Raw genomic sequence first — 16,176 nt, 5'->3', positions numbered from 1 at the left:
TGAACTCAGGAAGATGAGTCTTCTTGACTCTAAGCTTGGCACTCTATCTGCTTTGCCATCTAGTTGCCCCTTAGAACTTGATATAGGATTTTAGAATTGGGAGGAACCTTGGTGATTGAGTCCAATCTTATTATACATATGGGAAAACTATGGCTTATAGAGAGGAAGGGTTTTGCCAACTGAGCTTTGTGGGGGCAAAGATAGTATTAAATAATTAATAATGACAACTTCCTTCATTGATGTATATGATAACTCATGTCAGGGCACTTCAGAATAAGTCTTAGTGAAGCCACCAAGTACCAGCACCCACCCTGTGTGGCTTCTCTTTGGTCAGAACTATAGACAAAGTTACAAAGATGGGTGAAGTGAGGAAATTTAAGGCCAAATGACATGGCATCAATGGTCAACAGTAACCCTAAGTCTATACTATTTTATGAGATAAGAGACATTGTCATCACTGAAGAGTTGAGACTAATACACAATAAACACAACACAACACACACACACACATGATTCAATTCCTTGTCCTACCAAAGTCAGAACACATAGTCCAGAATTCTCAGCTAGATTGCTTTCACACATTGCTAGCTCTTGTAAGAGGATATCCTCTGGGCCAGAGCTTCTCCAATTTGCATCAAAAGAGCTAGCAGGCAGCCCTTCCTGAAAGTAAGATTTGAAATTAGATCTGACTTCAAATCCTGCCCCTTCAACTTACAACCTGTGTGACTTTAGACTTTAATGTTCTCATCTATAAAATGAGGGGGTTGGTCTAGAATGACCTCTAGAGTTCTTTCCAGTTATAAATCTGTGATCATCTCATCCATCTGTAATTGGGTCAACTTAGCTTAGACCCAAGAAAGAACTCCTTCAGTTTTCCCTTGAGTACTTTGTCTAGATCTCTCCTTTACCTTAGTCACACCTTCCACCTTGTATTCCACTTATTTGTACAAACACATCTTATTCTCCCCAATGGACTGTAAGCTCATGACTGTAATTTTTTCAATCTTTTTATCTTCAGTGCTGACCTTGACCTAGAGTGGCATTCGGTCAATATTTGTTGAATTGAATTGGTGGAAAAGATTGGGATTCCTGGGGGTAGGTTACTGAGAAGTTAGGGAATATACCTCCTGGTATCTGAAGCGTCCGTAGGAAAAGAGAAGGCCAGTAGCCCAGGATTGAAGAGAGGAAGCATATAGCATCATCAGAGCCTCAAACCTACAGAGAATCACAAAGTGGTTACTGTCAGATGTGATTTCATGACATGGACTCTAAATCACAGATCCTGGGGTCTGGTTCATGAGTTGTAGCATCTTCCTATGGGGGCTATGCTGTATTAACTTTTATCTCTAGAGCAGTGCCAAGTACAGGATCTGGCTCACAGTAAACATTTAATAGAATTGAATTCCCTTGTCTCTACCCCAATCAAACAAAATTGGTTTTCTCACTTTGATAGGTCAACACAGAAATTACAGAATCTCAAAGATGGAAAAGATCCGCTAGGTCTACTAGTCCAACCTGAATTCCTTCTGCAACCTCTCAACAAATGGTGATTCATCCTTTACTTGAATACCTCCAATGATGAGAAACTTACTATCTCCCAAGGCAACCCATTCCCATTTTGGACAGCTCTATAAGCACTTAGAAGCTGTATGACCACATGCAAGTCATACCAAATTTAAAAACAAGTTTCGTACACGTTTATTATGCACCAACATGCAAGGGACTGTACTAGGCATTAGGGAGAAGATGAAAAATGGTAGTCCCTATTCTCTATTTTCCAAATTACTGGGTGAGTGGCAATATGTGCACAGATAAGTAGAACACCATGTAGAATGTCATTCAATTAGATTCAACAAGCATTTATTGTGTACTAGGTGTAAGACATTGTGCTAGATTCTGAGGACAAACACTAGCTATGTGACCATGGGCAAGTCACTTAACCCCAATTGCCTTAAATAAAAAAAAAAACACAACTAGATCCAATAGATTCTAAGGACACAGAGACAAAAACCAAAGCAGTCTCAGACCTTGAGAAGCTTACATTCTAAACTTGGGCTCAATTTCCTTTTAAAATGGAGGTTCGGATATTTACACTAACTACTTTACAGGGGTGTTGTGAGGAAAGTGCCTTGTAAACCTTAAGCTGCTATAGCAAGATGTTATTATTGGTGCCTTTTTTGTCACAGTCAGGTGAGACAATAAACAGAGCACATACCCGTGTACATGTGAGTTGCACACAGTCATGATGCATGCAGCACCATCCACAGCAGGTGTGGAAAGAGCACCGGATTTGGAGTCAGAGAACCCAGTTCAAATCCTGCTTCTGTCACATGTCACCTGTGTGACCTCGAGGCAGGTCACCTATCTCAGAGCGGCATCAGTGAGCTCTCTTTCAGCTCTAATTCACTATGATGCTGTGACCTGGGCTTGGAGCCTAGCTTACTAATCGATGTTGGACTCAGGCGATTACAATCTCCCTAAACTTCAGTTTTCTAAACTGTAAAATGAGGTTAACAACACCTGTAACATTGTAATACCTCACAGAGTTATTGTGATGAAAAGGTATCTATAATGGACTTTGTGAACCACAAAATGCCGTATAAGTGTCAGCTATTATTGTTGTTGTTGTTCAGTTGTATTCAACACTTAATGTTCTCATTTGGTATTTTCTTGGCAGAAGTACTGGAATGGTTTGCTATTTCCTTCTCTCATTTTACAGATGAGAAAACTGAAGCAAATAGGGTTACATGACTTGCCCAGGGTCACACAGCTAGTGTCTGAGGCCAGTTTTGAACTCAGGTCTTCCTGACTCTGGGCCCAGCACTCTACCCATTGGACCACCTGGATGCCCTCTTTTATATATGCCCAACTATTATTATTATTGTTTAATATCTGTGGGATATTGGGTGAGTGTCTCCTCTATCTGGGCTCAGTTTCCTCATCAGTAAAATAAGGACATTGGGTCAGGTGATTGCTAGATCCCTTCCAGCTAGCTCTAAATCTTGATTCTATTAATTTACCTAACCAGGTCTCTCAGCTTGAAAATTGTTCTTACATTTCTGCTTCGAAGAGAAAGAGTTAAAAAGAAAACCTAATGAATAAATTCAGGCCATTTAGGCATCAGACCAAATGAGGCCTTTTCAGAGCAGCCTGATCAGTTTCAGTGGCCAATTTCCAAGAGGCCATCCATTCTTGAGGGATAATAAGGGTCTGCAAAAGGGCTTGCATCTCCTCCAGTCCTTCAGAACGGTTGCATGAAACCATCCAGAACATCACAACTCTCAATAAGAAATCCATCAGGGCACTCGCTGGCTTGGAAGCAATCCTGCCAAGCTGGAAGGCCCTGAAGCACAGGCCCAGCAATGGATCTGGCTTCTAGAGACCAGCCTAGCTAAGCTCAGAGAGGCTTATCACCAGGTTGGCTATAGAGCGATGAGGAATTTTTTTGGCCACCTTGACTCATGAAAACCATCTCTTAAAACTGTAGAAAGAATACAGTCTCCATTGGTGGAGAAAAGACTCATGGTGACCCGATCACAAGCCCCCAGTGTTGATATAAGCATATTATATAGAATAATAATTTTTTATTGACAGTGATACTATAAAACAAGATTAAAGTAATAAGTGCTAAAGTCCACGGTTCAAACAGAAGTGCTACATGATTCCTGAGTTTAGATAACACATCACACAAGTTGCTTAATTTCCCTAGGCCTCAGTTTTCTCACTTGTGAGATGAGGATGCTGGATAACATCATCTCTAAGGTTCCTTCTAGCTGTACATCTCGTGGCTCTATGATGCATGAGGGTGAGCTTCCCGGAGAAAGGGAGATATGCTAAGGCCTGAACAGCAGGAAATCAATCCATCAGTAACTTTTTGTTGTTGTTATTGAAGTCATTTCAATTGTGCTTGACTCTCTGTTTCTCCCCCATTTGTGGTTTTCTTGGCAAAGATACTGGAGTAGTATTGCTATTTCCTTTTCCAGCTCATTTTATAGATGATGAACTGAGGCAAAGAAGGTTAAGTGACTTGCCCAGGGTCACACAGCTAGTAAGTGTCTGAGGCTGGATGGGAACCCAGGTTCTCCTGACCTCACGGCCAATGATCTATCCACTGTACCACCTAGCATGGTACTAAGAATACAGGTGCAGAGAATGAAATGATCTCTGCTTAAAAAGAACTGGCAGGCTGATGGGTATATGGCTTGTGTTCAGAACAACTGTTCATATAGCCAAGGCACAGAGTTTGCATTTCCCCTCTCCACAAAGCCAGTCAATCCTTCTTGGGCTTCTATGGCAGTAACAGCCTGGAGGAGCAGGCAGAGAAACCTGTGACATTCCCAGGAAGTCAAGAGAGAACAATTTGTCTAATAACCTAGAGAAGAGGTTGCTGCAGCTGTCTGGCTCAAAACCTTCCTGTCCCAACTGACCCCTGGCTCTGAGGAGGGAAGCTGGACCAGCCATTCGGAGAGAGAAGCATAAAGTAGTCGAAAGGCTACACTGAACATGCATGGCACACAGAGTCAGAAGGCTTGGTTTCAGGTCCCAGCTCTGCCGCTAACTTTCTGGAAGTCACTGGGCCTGTTTCATCACTTGTGAATAATGCCTGCCCTGCTTTCCTCCCAGGGATGTAGTGAGGATCAAATGGGATTGTGTGCAGGGCAATCCCCAGAAATTACATATAACTTCCACAAATGCGAAGTATTATTAACTATCATCCTTGAAGGGGGAGGCTAGGTCACGTGGATGCTCACCTCGCTCTGTATTCTTTAAGTGCCACTGTCTGATCCAGTGGGGTCTCTTGTGAAATCCATCATCAACAATGCCTTTGAAATCCCCAGAGGCCTGGGTTACTGCGTTGGAGCCAGCCTAGGGGATGAGAGTCATGTTCTCAGGCTCTTTGTAAACCAGATCAAATGCCACCACCACTGTGGAGTCTTTGATGTCCCAGGGCAGTAATGGCCTTCCTTAGCAGATCTCACTTAACACTTGATTTACACCTACTTACCAAGCAATAATGTGTCCAGATCTGTGGTTTGATTTTATCTTGTCCATGAGAGCAGGAACCCGTGTCTAATCTAAACTTTGGGGCTCCCCCATGGCCAATATGGTGGTCTGCATATTTGTTGTTGTTCAGTAGCTTTCATCATGCCCAACCCTTCATAAGCCCATTTGGGGTTTTCTTAGCAAAGATACTAGAGTGGTTTGCCATTTCCTTCTCCAGCTCATTTTATAGATGAGAAACTGAGGAAAACAAGGTTAAGTGACTTGCCCAGGGTCACATAGGTAGTATATGTCTGAATATATTTGAACTGAGGAAAGTGAGTCTTCCTGACTTCAGGAACGGCACTCTATCTCCTGTACCACCTAGCTGCATAGAGTAGATGCTTAATAAACAGCTGTAGAATGAATGAGTCTTTACCACTGTACCCCATTTGTGTTCAGAATCCCCATCCCATCCTGCCTTTGGGCTCAGTTTTCTCTCTATATTCATTGGGAAGCAGTTCTTTCCTGCCCACCCCATTCCACACAATGGTATCTCTCTTCCCACCTGGTCCTTATTATTGTTTTTCAGGGGAAAAAGTTGGGTAGGCCAATGCTAATAATCTCATTTCCCTGGGATAAGCTTTCATGAGGCCAAAAACCAGACACCTCAAACTATGTCCACCAGTTTCTTTTATTAAGTAATGCAAAATACAGTACTAATTGGGACACTGCATGCATCAAGGACGATATAAATGCAAGCCTATGGAAAATAGGTGACAAAGAACACCTCAATTATATTTGAGGTAGTAGACAACTGAGAGTAGGAAAGCAGAAACACAATGGGCTGGGAGAACAAAACACCTGCCTTACTTTGTGCAGTCAGGTTTTACTCAGAAATAGAATATTATGAAAGACCTTGGGGCTTGTCTCTTTTATACTTTTAAAAATAGACTCTCCCCTCCCCCCTGCCCTGCCCCTTTTCAATTCCCTTTCCTTTCAAGTTTTACTCAGGACAGTTCCTGGGATTGCTTTGTTCTGTGGTTTGTGGAAATTTCTGTCTCGGGGTGTGTGTGTGTGTGTGTGTGTGTGTGTGTGTGGTGTGTGTGTGTGTGTGTGTGTGTGTGTGTGTGTGTGTATGTATGTGTATGTGTGTGTATATGTATGTGTGTGTGTGTGTATGTGTGTGTTTCTCTACCACAGTGGCTCCATCCTTTCCCTCTAAGAGGTAGGCACAAGTGGCCCTCATGCAGAAAAATAAAGGAGATTTTTGTTTGAAAATGCACTCAAAGGGAAAAGACAGCTCACTGTCCTGAGAGCTGGAGGCTGTGTATTAATAAATACCACTTTTCTTTATAAAAATAGTTTAGATTTATAAAAGGGGTTCATCTCATAGGTGGAAAAGATGTTTGTGTGAAAAAAATGCTCTTGGTGCTGCAAACTTTTTATCCCCAGGGGCAAATGGGTGGGGTGGGGAAGAGGAGATAATGTTCTCGTTCTCTCTCTCTCTCTCTCTCTCTCTCTCTCTCTCTCTCTCTCTCTCTCTCTCTCTCTCTCTCTCTCTCTCTCTCTCTCTCTCTTTGTTGCTGGACTCTGGTATTTGTGGCCCAAAGTGTTCCATATGTAATCCTTATTGCATTCTGAGGGAGGCTCAGTTGAGGAGGGTCCCGTAGAACTGTGCTTTGGTCAGACTGTCCTTCCGGCTCAGGCCGGTACTTGGAGTCCGTTGGAACTGTTGTTGTTTGCTATGGATGGATGGGTGGAGGCCTGGCTCCTTGGAAGACAGGTGGATTTCTGGGGATGCTTCCATGGAACTTGGCTCCAGGGATCCAGCTGAGCTTGCAGGGCTCACGTTGGCATAGCTGCCACCCAGTCTGGGACTTCCCTCAGGGGCAGGGCTTACCCTGCCATCCCCACACATCTGCACCGTGAGCCTCTCGCTACCAGCCTCACTGGGTGCATAGGCAGGCAGTTGGTCTGGTGGGCGGCCAGGGCTTATGTTCAGACTCATGTTGCTGTCCTCGGGAAGGAAGCAGGAGTCGACCAGCTGGCTCTGGGAGAGGTCATCTCCCTCTGAGAAACTGTCTGCCTTATAGCTTGGGTAGATGGGACTGGCCCGGCTGTCCGCCTTCTTGCCAGGGCTGCCAGTGAAGTACTGCTCAGGGAAGCTGTGGGGGGTGATGTGGCCAGCCTCGGGATAGGAGTAGGCACCGATGTCCTCGACAGTCAGAGGCCGCCACCGCCCTGGCAGCTCCTCATCGGAGCGGTGGGTACTACGACTCTCACTGCGAAGCTTCTGGGCCACCAGGGCCTGCTGGGCCTCCAGGGTGGCAGGGAAGCGGAAGGGATCCCCAGCATATGGGGACAGCGTCCTGACAAAGGGGGGTGTGGCCTGACCCTCTGGGCCTAGCTCCACATGCTGTGGGGCCTGGACTGTGGCGAAGCACGGGCTGCAGGGCCGCTCATAGGCAGCTGTCGCCTGTCTGTTGAAGATCTCATCCCGGCTATTCAGATAGATCGCCTGTTGAGAAGCTGTCAGAGTGCTGGCCTGGGCATGTTCCTTTTCCTCCGAGGTCACACTGAAGCTGGAATAGGAGCTCGAGGTGGGCAGGGAGGCCACGTACTCAGGGAAGGCCTCGTGAGAGAAGCTGGAATGGAAACCATCTTCTTCAGCTGTGCTATCAGTGGAGTGCTGGGACCGGAGAAATCCCACGTCCTTCACCTGCATGTCCATGCTGGGCCGGCGGTCCCTCCGGCGCTCCTCGGGGCAGTAGAGGGCTGTGTCGCTGCAGTAGATGTCTGACTTGAACTGGGTCCGAGGGCCGGCTTTCTCGGCCGCCTCCCGGAAGGCCAGGTCCCTGGCAGAGGCATTGGACAGGTGGGAGGACAGGCTGCTGGGGTCAGGCTTGTCCAGGACCTGGGAAATGACACACGTGGGGATGGTGTCAGCAAAGGATGGGTGGCAGAGGGGGGCCGGCAGGCCGCAGCCATGTTTTTCCATGTGGAGGCTGACTCGCTCCTGAAAGTCAGATGGCAGCTAGAACACAGGGTGGTGAAGCAGGAAGGGGAGAGAGGGAAAAGATAAGGGTCAAAGTTGGTTTCAACATCCAACCAGGTCAACGTGGCCAAGATACAAACTACCAGGTAGTGCTCATAAAACAGCATGGGGGCATGGGGAGCATCATTGGGCAGTACTGTCTAAAACAGAACACCTTTGGATATTTCTGGGGTGCTCTGGAACTAGACCTAGATATCAAGAAAAATGTTCCTTTCTCTCCCTGTCTCCCTTTCATCCCACTACCAACAGAGGAATCCAACCTTCACCAATAGCATGGAAATATTAAAAAATAAAACAAAAACCCAGAATGCTGTTAGGTTTTTCAGCCAAGAGTTGGGAGACCTGGGCTCTGCCAGGGACTTATTGGGAGACCTTGTTTCTTTCCTTCTCCAGCTCTTAGTTTAGCCATCTTTAAAATGACAGCGTTGAACTAGATGGTCTCTAAGCCCCCTTCCATCATAGATATATTTTCTATGATTCTAAGGTCTCTTTCTAACTCTAACTTCTATTAATGTACAAAATCTAGCTGCAACACGTAGCTTGGTGCTTGTCATATAGATACTTAAGTGCTTTTTATTCATTCATTCACCTTCCCTACTCTTTCTCTGCCCCAATATAGCTAGGGCATCCCTTTAAAGATTCCCCTCTACTCACTGCCCCCAGCTCTTTCCTAGACACACCTCATCCCCCAGCTCTTGGGTACCCTGTAGGCCAAACTCTCATCCCATCCCTACTGCCCCATTCCCCTCCCCCAATCACCTCCACCTGAAATAAGGCAGGTAATATTGCTGACACCACAGCCAGGAGCAGGCTGTGCCAGCAGCAATATTAGACACAGCAGCTACAGATGCAACAAAGATTGAAGGAAGAAAGACAAGCAAAATGAGACTGATGGCCTCACTACCAAAGACAAAGTCAAGAGACCTGTGCCTGCAACACCCCACGTGTGTGTGTGTGTGTGTGTGTGTGTGTGTGTGTGTGATTTGGGGTAGGCACAGTGCAATCACCACACTACTGTTTGATCTATTTGTCAGTGCTTTGCATGTGCTCTTTCCCAGATGTCCTGAGCAGCTTGATTTATCAGAAAGAACACCAGCCTGGTGGTTGTGACATCAGGGTTTGAATCCAGGCTCTGCTGTGTACTAACTGGGTGACCCTGAGTAAGTTTTCTATGAACCTCAGGCTTGTTATCTGTAAAATGGGTATCACCCTGCCCCACAGGATTGTTATGAAGAAAGTACTTTGTAATGCTGAAAATGTTAAGAGAAGCATGAGCTATTGTTTTTTAATACTTAAGGATTTGTGACTTCCCTCTCCTGACACAGAGTGCAATCTATTCATTATGTTATAGTTGACAGTTAAAAAGTTTCGTCCAAAACTAGTTTTCTGGTGATGAGGGCTGGAGAACAGACCTGTGATATCACTGGTACAGGGAACTCCCAGGTGAAGGAATTCCCTCTACCAGTGCAGAATAGTACCTTTTCTGCAAGTTAAATAGTCTTAAAAGAGTGGCCTGGAGTACTGAGAGGTTAAGAAATTTGCTTAAAGTCACAGAGCCAACAGTATTTGAACCCAAGTCTTCCTGGCTTTGGGGCCAATTCTCTATCTACTATGTCATGATGTCCCTCTCATGATGATGATAATAACAATGATGAAAAATTTAAAAAGGTGGGATGAATTATGTTGATTACAGCAGCCTATTAAACCATTTACTAAGGCATGGGGAGATTGTGATCTGTGTCAGCAAAGGATGGCAGACGAAAGGACAAAAATCACAAATTCTTGATGTATTAATGCAGGTATATATATATATATATATATATATATGTATACATATATGTATACATGTGTGTATATGTACATGTACACATCATATATGTATATATGCACATATACACATTTACTGTATATGTGTGTGTATATATATAATACACACACACACACACACACACACACACATATATATATATATATATATATATACTGTTTTTCTGCCTTTATATCCTCAGCAATTTAGCACAGTGATTGACACATGGTAGATACTTCATTAATACTGACTTGCCTGTTTACTCTCAGAAATTTGATTATGACATTCTCAAAAGTGGAGAATTACTGCTGTAGGGTTTAGTTTGGACTAACAGGTTAGTAGGATAGTAGAGGCAATAGGAGATGAGAAGGGAAGGGATGGAAGGAGAGGAGGATAGCACAGCTGTAGTACATTGGTGGGAGGGGAGCGAGATGATAAGAAGACTGAGGGGAGTGGGATGAGGTAAGGAATGGGTGGGAGAGGTTCCTAAAAGGTGGGTGCATTGAGAGGTAAGTGGGGAGGGAGAGGCCATTGAACAGGAAATCCCACTTTGGTCAAAGCGACTTCCTAATTTTCATGAATCCGGCTACTGATGGCCCCACACTTAGTTGAGGGAAGATGCAGTGTGAGGGGAGGAAGGCCCAGGGCTTCTTACAGAGGAGGTACCAGGGTACTCCAGAGGAGCCCTGTTCTTTAGGCCCAGCTCAATCCATCGTAAATTACTTGGGTGCCATTTTCCTCAACTAGAGGACCCAAGACCTAAAATAATCAATCCTATTTCCAACAGCGTTAAACCAAAAAATTGGTTTGACAACAGCTTAGCATAGAAAGTAGTGAAGCCCTGACTTTGAAGTCAGAAAACATGGGTTCAAATCCTGGCTCTGCTACTTATGGCCCTATCCTTGGACAACAGACACATCCTATGTCCCTAAAGCCATAGGGGAAGCCCTTTCAGCTTGGCAGGACTTACTAGAGCTCACTAGTTCTAGCAATCAGGGGCTTAGGGACACCTGCACAGCACAGACTGAGGTATCTGAGGAGCACTTTAATTATTGTGGTTATTTCTGATAGTCTGTCCCCTCCTAGACCAATGGTACCAAACTCAAATAGAAATGGCACCTGCAGATTACTTACTTAGAAAACTGCAAACATTGTCCATGTTGTATTTTTATTCATTTTGTTAAATATTTCCCAATTATATTTTAATCTGATTTTGGCCACAGTCAGCAGTCTGCTGTTCGACACATCTGTCCTAGATCATTAATAATGATTCTAGTAATGAAATACTTATAATACTTCTTCAGGATCTGTCTGCTCCAGCCTTGGTTATTTGAGACCAACTGGATTAGAAATTTAGTGCTCCCAGGTAGAAGGTGGATTTTGCAGGAAGCTTGATTTCAGGGGAAGTCTTAGTCCCCTATAGGGCCAATAAAGGTCTTTTAAGAGACCTGGAATTGTACCTGGGGCTTGACTTCCAGTTTTCCCCTTCTTTAGGTATTGGTGTCAGTTAAGGCAAAGGAGAATCAGGACCCTCAAAGTTTCCCCCATGCCAGGTTATCTGCCCTTAGCTCTCTACCCTGCCCCTTCCATGGCAGCCTGCTCATCTAAACTCCCCTCTACGACACCCCACCCCCACCAGATGCCGGGTCTGGCTGGGGCAGAGCCCAGGGAGGTACCACACAGTGCCCACAGCCCAGGCAAAGGCACAAAGGTTGGTCACGTTACCTCCGACACCGTGTGGGCCCTGTCGTAGGTCTTGCTGCACTGAAGCAGCTGAGCCGCTAGATTGCAGTCCTTCCTATAGAGCTCCTAAAAAAACAAGAGAAGGCTGATTGGCACATGGGGCTCAAGACAGCCCCCTGCTGGTAGTGACCAATGAGAGTGAGGCTCCTGGAAAGGGAACAGCCCATGGTGGCTCTCCTCTGCTCTTGGGCTCAGCGCTGGAACTTGGCTTCCCCAGAGCACAGGGGAATTCTTTGTAGTGTGGAAAAAATTTTTTTAAAGAAAGCAATATGATTAATAATTGGAAAGTTTTAACCCAGAAAAAAATACAACTAATTTTTTTTCTTCTAAATATGTGAGACCTTGGGCAAGTTCTTCCCCTTCCATGTCTTCATTAATTTTGTCCAATGAAGGAGCTGTGCTAGCTAATGTCTGTTTCCTTCGAGCTTTAACATTTTATGTTCTAAAGTCCCTTTGAACTTTTGTGAACTCTCAACATTTTATGTTCTAAGATTCCTTTATACTTTGAACTTATGTGTTCTAAAGTCCCTTTGCACTCTGGACTTATATGTTCTGAAAATGATTCAGGAGGAATTGTTATCTCATATGATTTAGAACCACAAGGGATCTCAGAGGTCATCTGGTCTAGTCTCGTTTTATAGATGAGGAAACTGAGGTCTAGGGAGTGGGAGGGCCCAAGGTTTTACAGAGAGTAAGAAGGAAAACTGGGATTGGAACCCAGGTCTTCTGATGCCAAGTCCAGTGCACTTTCCCACAATACCTCACTGGCTTCCAAGGATAGCCAAATAAGGCAAAGGCCAAGAGACTGAGGAGAGCCTCGGCATTGTGATAACAGGATATCAAAGACCTAGGGCAGCTAGGAGAAACAGCAGGAGAAAGACAAAGAAGCACGTGGGGGGAATAGAGGAGACAAGGGAACCAGGCCATTCCAGGAAGCTGACCAAGGGTCGGTTTAGGTATGTCTCCTGGAATCTCTTGTGGGCTGAGATGTGTGCCTTTCTGGTCTCCCTGGGTTGCAGCACTCACCATTACTCCCTTTGTAGCACCAAAAAGAACATATCTCTCCCTGGGGTGCCTATGACCTTCTAGGTCAGGCTGGCAGAGTCTGTCCCAAGCTCTCCTCTGCTCAAGTCCAGATAATGGAGGTCTAAATCCTCTGCTTTTAAAGGCCCTGCCATGGGCCACAGAATCAGCATTTCCTCTTCCCTAACTTTCAGATCTCAGACTTAAAAAATCGCCAATTTGGAAGTGACCTCAGAGATTCTCTCTCCAGTCTAATTTTTGAGGAAAATTCTTCTCTCTAACATCCCTGTGCCACACAAACCCAGCTAGCAGATTCCCAAGAATGAGGTGCTTTCTCCTCTTGGCTCTGGGGGGAGGTGGGATAGAGAATGTGGGTGTTTCCAAATTATTCTGGGTTTTTTCTAAAAATGACTTGAGGAACATGCTCAGCAGAAGCAAAATGGGAAGGGAAAAGAGCCAGATATGTTTGTGATTCTCTGAGAGGCAACCTCTCCTGTTGTCAGCGGGGCTTAGGAGTGTCATTATTGGGCTGAGTGAGGGGTCACTCCCTATTCCTATCTCATACTATGCCAAGGAAGTCACATCCTAGAAGTTAGTGGTGCAGGGGGAAGGACATTGAATTTGGACTTAGATTCAGAAGGCCATGGATTCAAGTCCTGATAATGATATTTACTTACCGTAAAATAGTTTTGGATAAGTCAACACCTCTCTGAATTTCTATTTCTTCCTTTGTAAAATGGATGAAATAATACTTAGACAACCTGCTAGACCTGTGCCTGACAGATCTGTTGTGAGGAAAGCATTCCTTACACCAGGAGATGCTAAAAAATATATGAGCTATTATTGTATCTCTATTATTATTACTATATAAAAGTTGACAGATTGAGAATATTGGGGAGGAAATGAATAGGGGAAAAACTGACTTTAATGTCACCCAGATCTAAGCTGGTGAATCTATATGTAACCATCAGTCTTCTGGGTGCTGGGAAAACAGATGCAAACAGTAGGAACACCAACTATTAAATTTATAGATAGATTTTAAAAATCTCTGTTGCATGTGCACGTGGTTTTGGCTGTTACCCTCACATAGCTGTTTGATGGGCTTGGATGGAGAACCAGCCTTGGTGATGGCTCAGCCCCACCGCCATAGGTGCTATGGAAACAAACTCCATCCAAAGCTCATTCCTTATTTCAAGGCTTGATGGTCCCAGCATAGTCCACAGGGCACTGGACTTGGTATGTCAGATTTGACCCTTGGACAATAAGGGCATCCATCACGCAGCACCATCCCTTGGGAATACTGCCAAGCAGCCACATTGGTGTCTTGAGGCCACCTCACCCATCCCATGTCCCTTTCTCCTCTTCCCTTCCCCCCATGTAGCTGGTAAAACTTGACCTCTTTGCCCACTATTATCTCCACCCTCACTTCAATCCAAATCTGCTCCTGGATCCTTTATGTACACTTGAATATCAAAACTCGAAAAGAGATTACAACAGGTTCTCCAAAAATGTTGTGATATGGGTGAAAAGAGCATTGAATCTGGATCCAGAGAACCTAGGTTCAATGTCATGTTTACTCCCTTGGACCTTTGATTCCTTTCTGTAAAACTAGGACTAGATGAACTCTAAAGTCCTTTCCAGCTCTAACATTCCATAAACTTCCTTCAAATCCTATGAATACAACATGGAGCAAGGGTCCAAGTCTTCGGTTAAAAGGATGAAACCTTAATGGCAGCTCTCTGGGCACCTGCTAGAATGTAGGGAGAGATTTTCTTGGCTATCAGGATGTTGTTGGTATCCTAGAAATCACTCTGCAGATAGTTAACTGTCCATTCTACCCACAGGCAAGGCGAGCTCTGAATTATGATAATGACAGTCATTTTGAAGGGGTAGAAGGCTAAGACGGGGCAATCACTCTGCAGTTAGAAAAACCATTCTATCTCAATAAATATTCTTTCCACTGAACTTGAAACTTTTTTTTCTTTCCCTCACTTTGGGGTCTGGTCCAGGACAACATCACCTAAAACTAGAATAGCTGTAATGAGAACATTTTCTGCCATGATCTAAATGTGCTCTTGGAACTGTCTTGTGATAGTTAACCCTTTCGTGCCCCATGAGCGGCCATGGAACTTTACCAAATGAGAATTTCCTTACTGTTCCTGAGAGTTAGAAACTTCCTCCCACAGCCAAAATCTTGAGCTCCCTTCCCTCAATTTCCTCACCTTGCAAGGACTGGGCAGACTTGGAAAATCAACTATGAAAGTGTCTGTGTGTGGGAGGAGTAAATACAATGGATTTCCCCACAGCTACCCTGGGTACCTGGGGAAGGGTTCTCAAATCAATACTTACATTGTCCTCTGACAACTTATCTATTGTCACCTTGGCTTCTAGGAGATGGTTGTTGAGGGCTACAATCTCATGGCTCAGGGCCCTTTTCTCCTCTTCGTAGTGTTGACCCTGGGCACAGAAAGGGAGCGGTAGTCAGTGGGGTTGCTCCAGGAGAAGGGCTGCTGCTAAGAGCTCCCTCCTGCCTGGGGGGAACCATGAGAGAAAAGTGCTGTCTGTGCCCGGAGCCTCATTGCTTAGGGGGTGAAAATCCCAAGAACATGCTTTCCAAGAGGTTGAGGGAACCTTGTGAGATCACCTTGTGAGATCAGTTCCCAGCTGAAATGCAGAAGTGTCTAGACACAGATAAGCAAATTCAGTATGTACACAAAACTAGGAGGGATGAATAACATATTATTAGATGAAATAATCAAGTTCCAAGAAGTTATGGCCAAGCCAAAACTGGTTAGGGGTAAGAGATGAAATCTCACAGGTGTACATGTAAGTTCTGAGAAGCAACTGACCCAGCGGATAGAAGGCCATCTCAGTCAAGGTCAACTGGATTCAACATATACTGGTTAGGTGACCCCCTTCCCCCAACTACCTAGGAAACTATAAGATTGCAAGTTACAGAACAGTTGATCATCTGTTTCAATAGGCAGAATTGAATGTACTATCATAATAAGAAAAGTTACACCAGAACATTTCCTCCATGAACCTGGTATATATAATCTTCTTCAATTGCATATACCACTAGTGGGACAAATAGACGTGAAGGGCACACACGTGGAGGAACACACACTTAGGAAACACATGTAGCCAGGGCACACAAATAGAGAATACATGTGACCAATGTGCATGGGTGGAGACTTTGGTATGATAGGCCCAGAGTCCTTGTTCTGCTTTCACTGGCCTATGCCCCAGTGGTCTCTGCCAGGAGGTAGTCTCTGCTGGGTGTGGGCATGGAGTCTGGTCTCTTCTAGGCATTGTTTCCTGCTGCTCTCCTGAGGCCCCTGCTTGACAGTGCTCTGCTGGTCTGTGGTCACTGCTGGAGGCTGCCAAGTATGTTTTCACTGGGGAAATTATTTCCAGATTCTAGCTTCAGCTGTGCCTCTTCCCCATAACAGAAACAGTAGGCTCTGCCATCTTTCTTTTAGCTGAAAGTTCAGAGGCTTAAGGTATACCTCTTTTGGAAAGGCAAAGATCTCACATACTTTGTCAAAACTCTTAGCAGATTGGC

General features: G+C 44.8%; 1 protein-coding gene across 3 annotated transcripts in view; it reads right to left on the bottom strand.

Moving 5' to 3' along the window:
• Positions 1–5,653: 5,653 nt before the first annotated feature.
• BEGAIN (brain enriched guanylate kinase associated) overlaps positions 5,654–16,176 on the bottom strand; it is a 180,744-nt gene continuing 170,221 nt past the window's right edge. For 2 of the 3 annotated variants that reach the window (XM_078150413.1, XM_078150415.1), the window contains 3 exons: positions 14,961–15,068; positions 11,571–11,654; positions 5,654–8,017 (listed from right to left, as the gene is read on the bottom strand). In XM_078150413.1, coding sequence (XP_078006539.1) covers positions 6,632–8,017; positions 11,571–11,654; positions 14,961–15,068 — 1,578 coding nt within the window. In that variant the 3' untranslated portion in view covers positions 5,654–6,631. The remainder of the gene's footprint in view (positions 8,018–11,570; positions 11,655–14,960; positions 15,069–16,176) is intronic. The other variant, XM_078150414.1, reaches the window with a different exon arrangement.

Source organism: Phascolarctos cinereus, unplaced genomic scaffold (assembly GCF_003287225.1).
Source record: "Phascolarctos cinereus isolate Bilbo 61053 unplaced genomic scaffold, phaCin_HiC Scaffold_2;HRSCAF=192, whole genome shotgun sequence".
Lineage (NCBI taxonomy): Eukaryota > Metazoa > Chordata > Mammalia > Diprotodontia > Phascolarctidae > Phascolarctos > Phascolarctos cinereus.
Note: the sequence above shows the minus strand (reverse complement) of the source record. Positions and strands in the feature narration are given on the sequence as shown.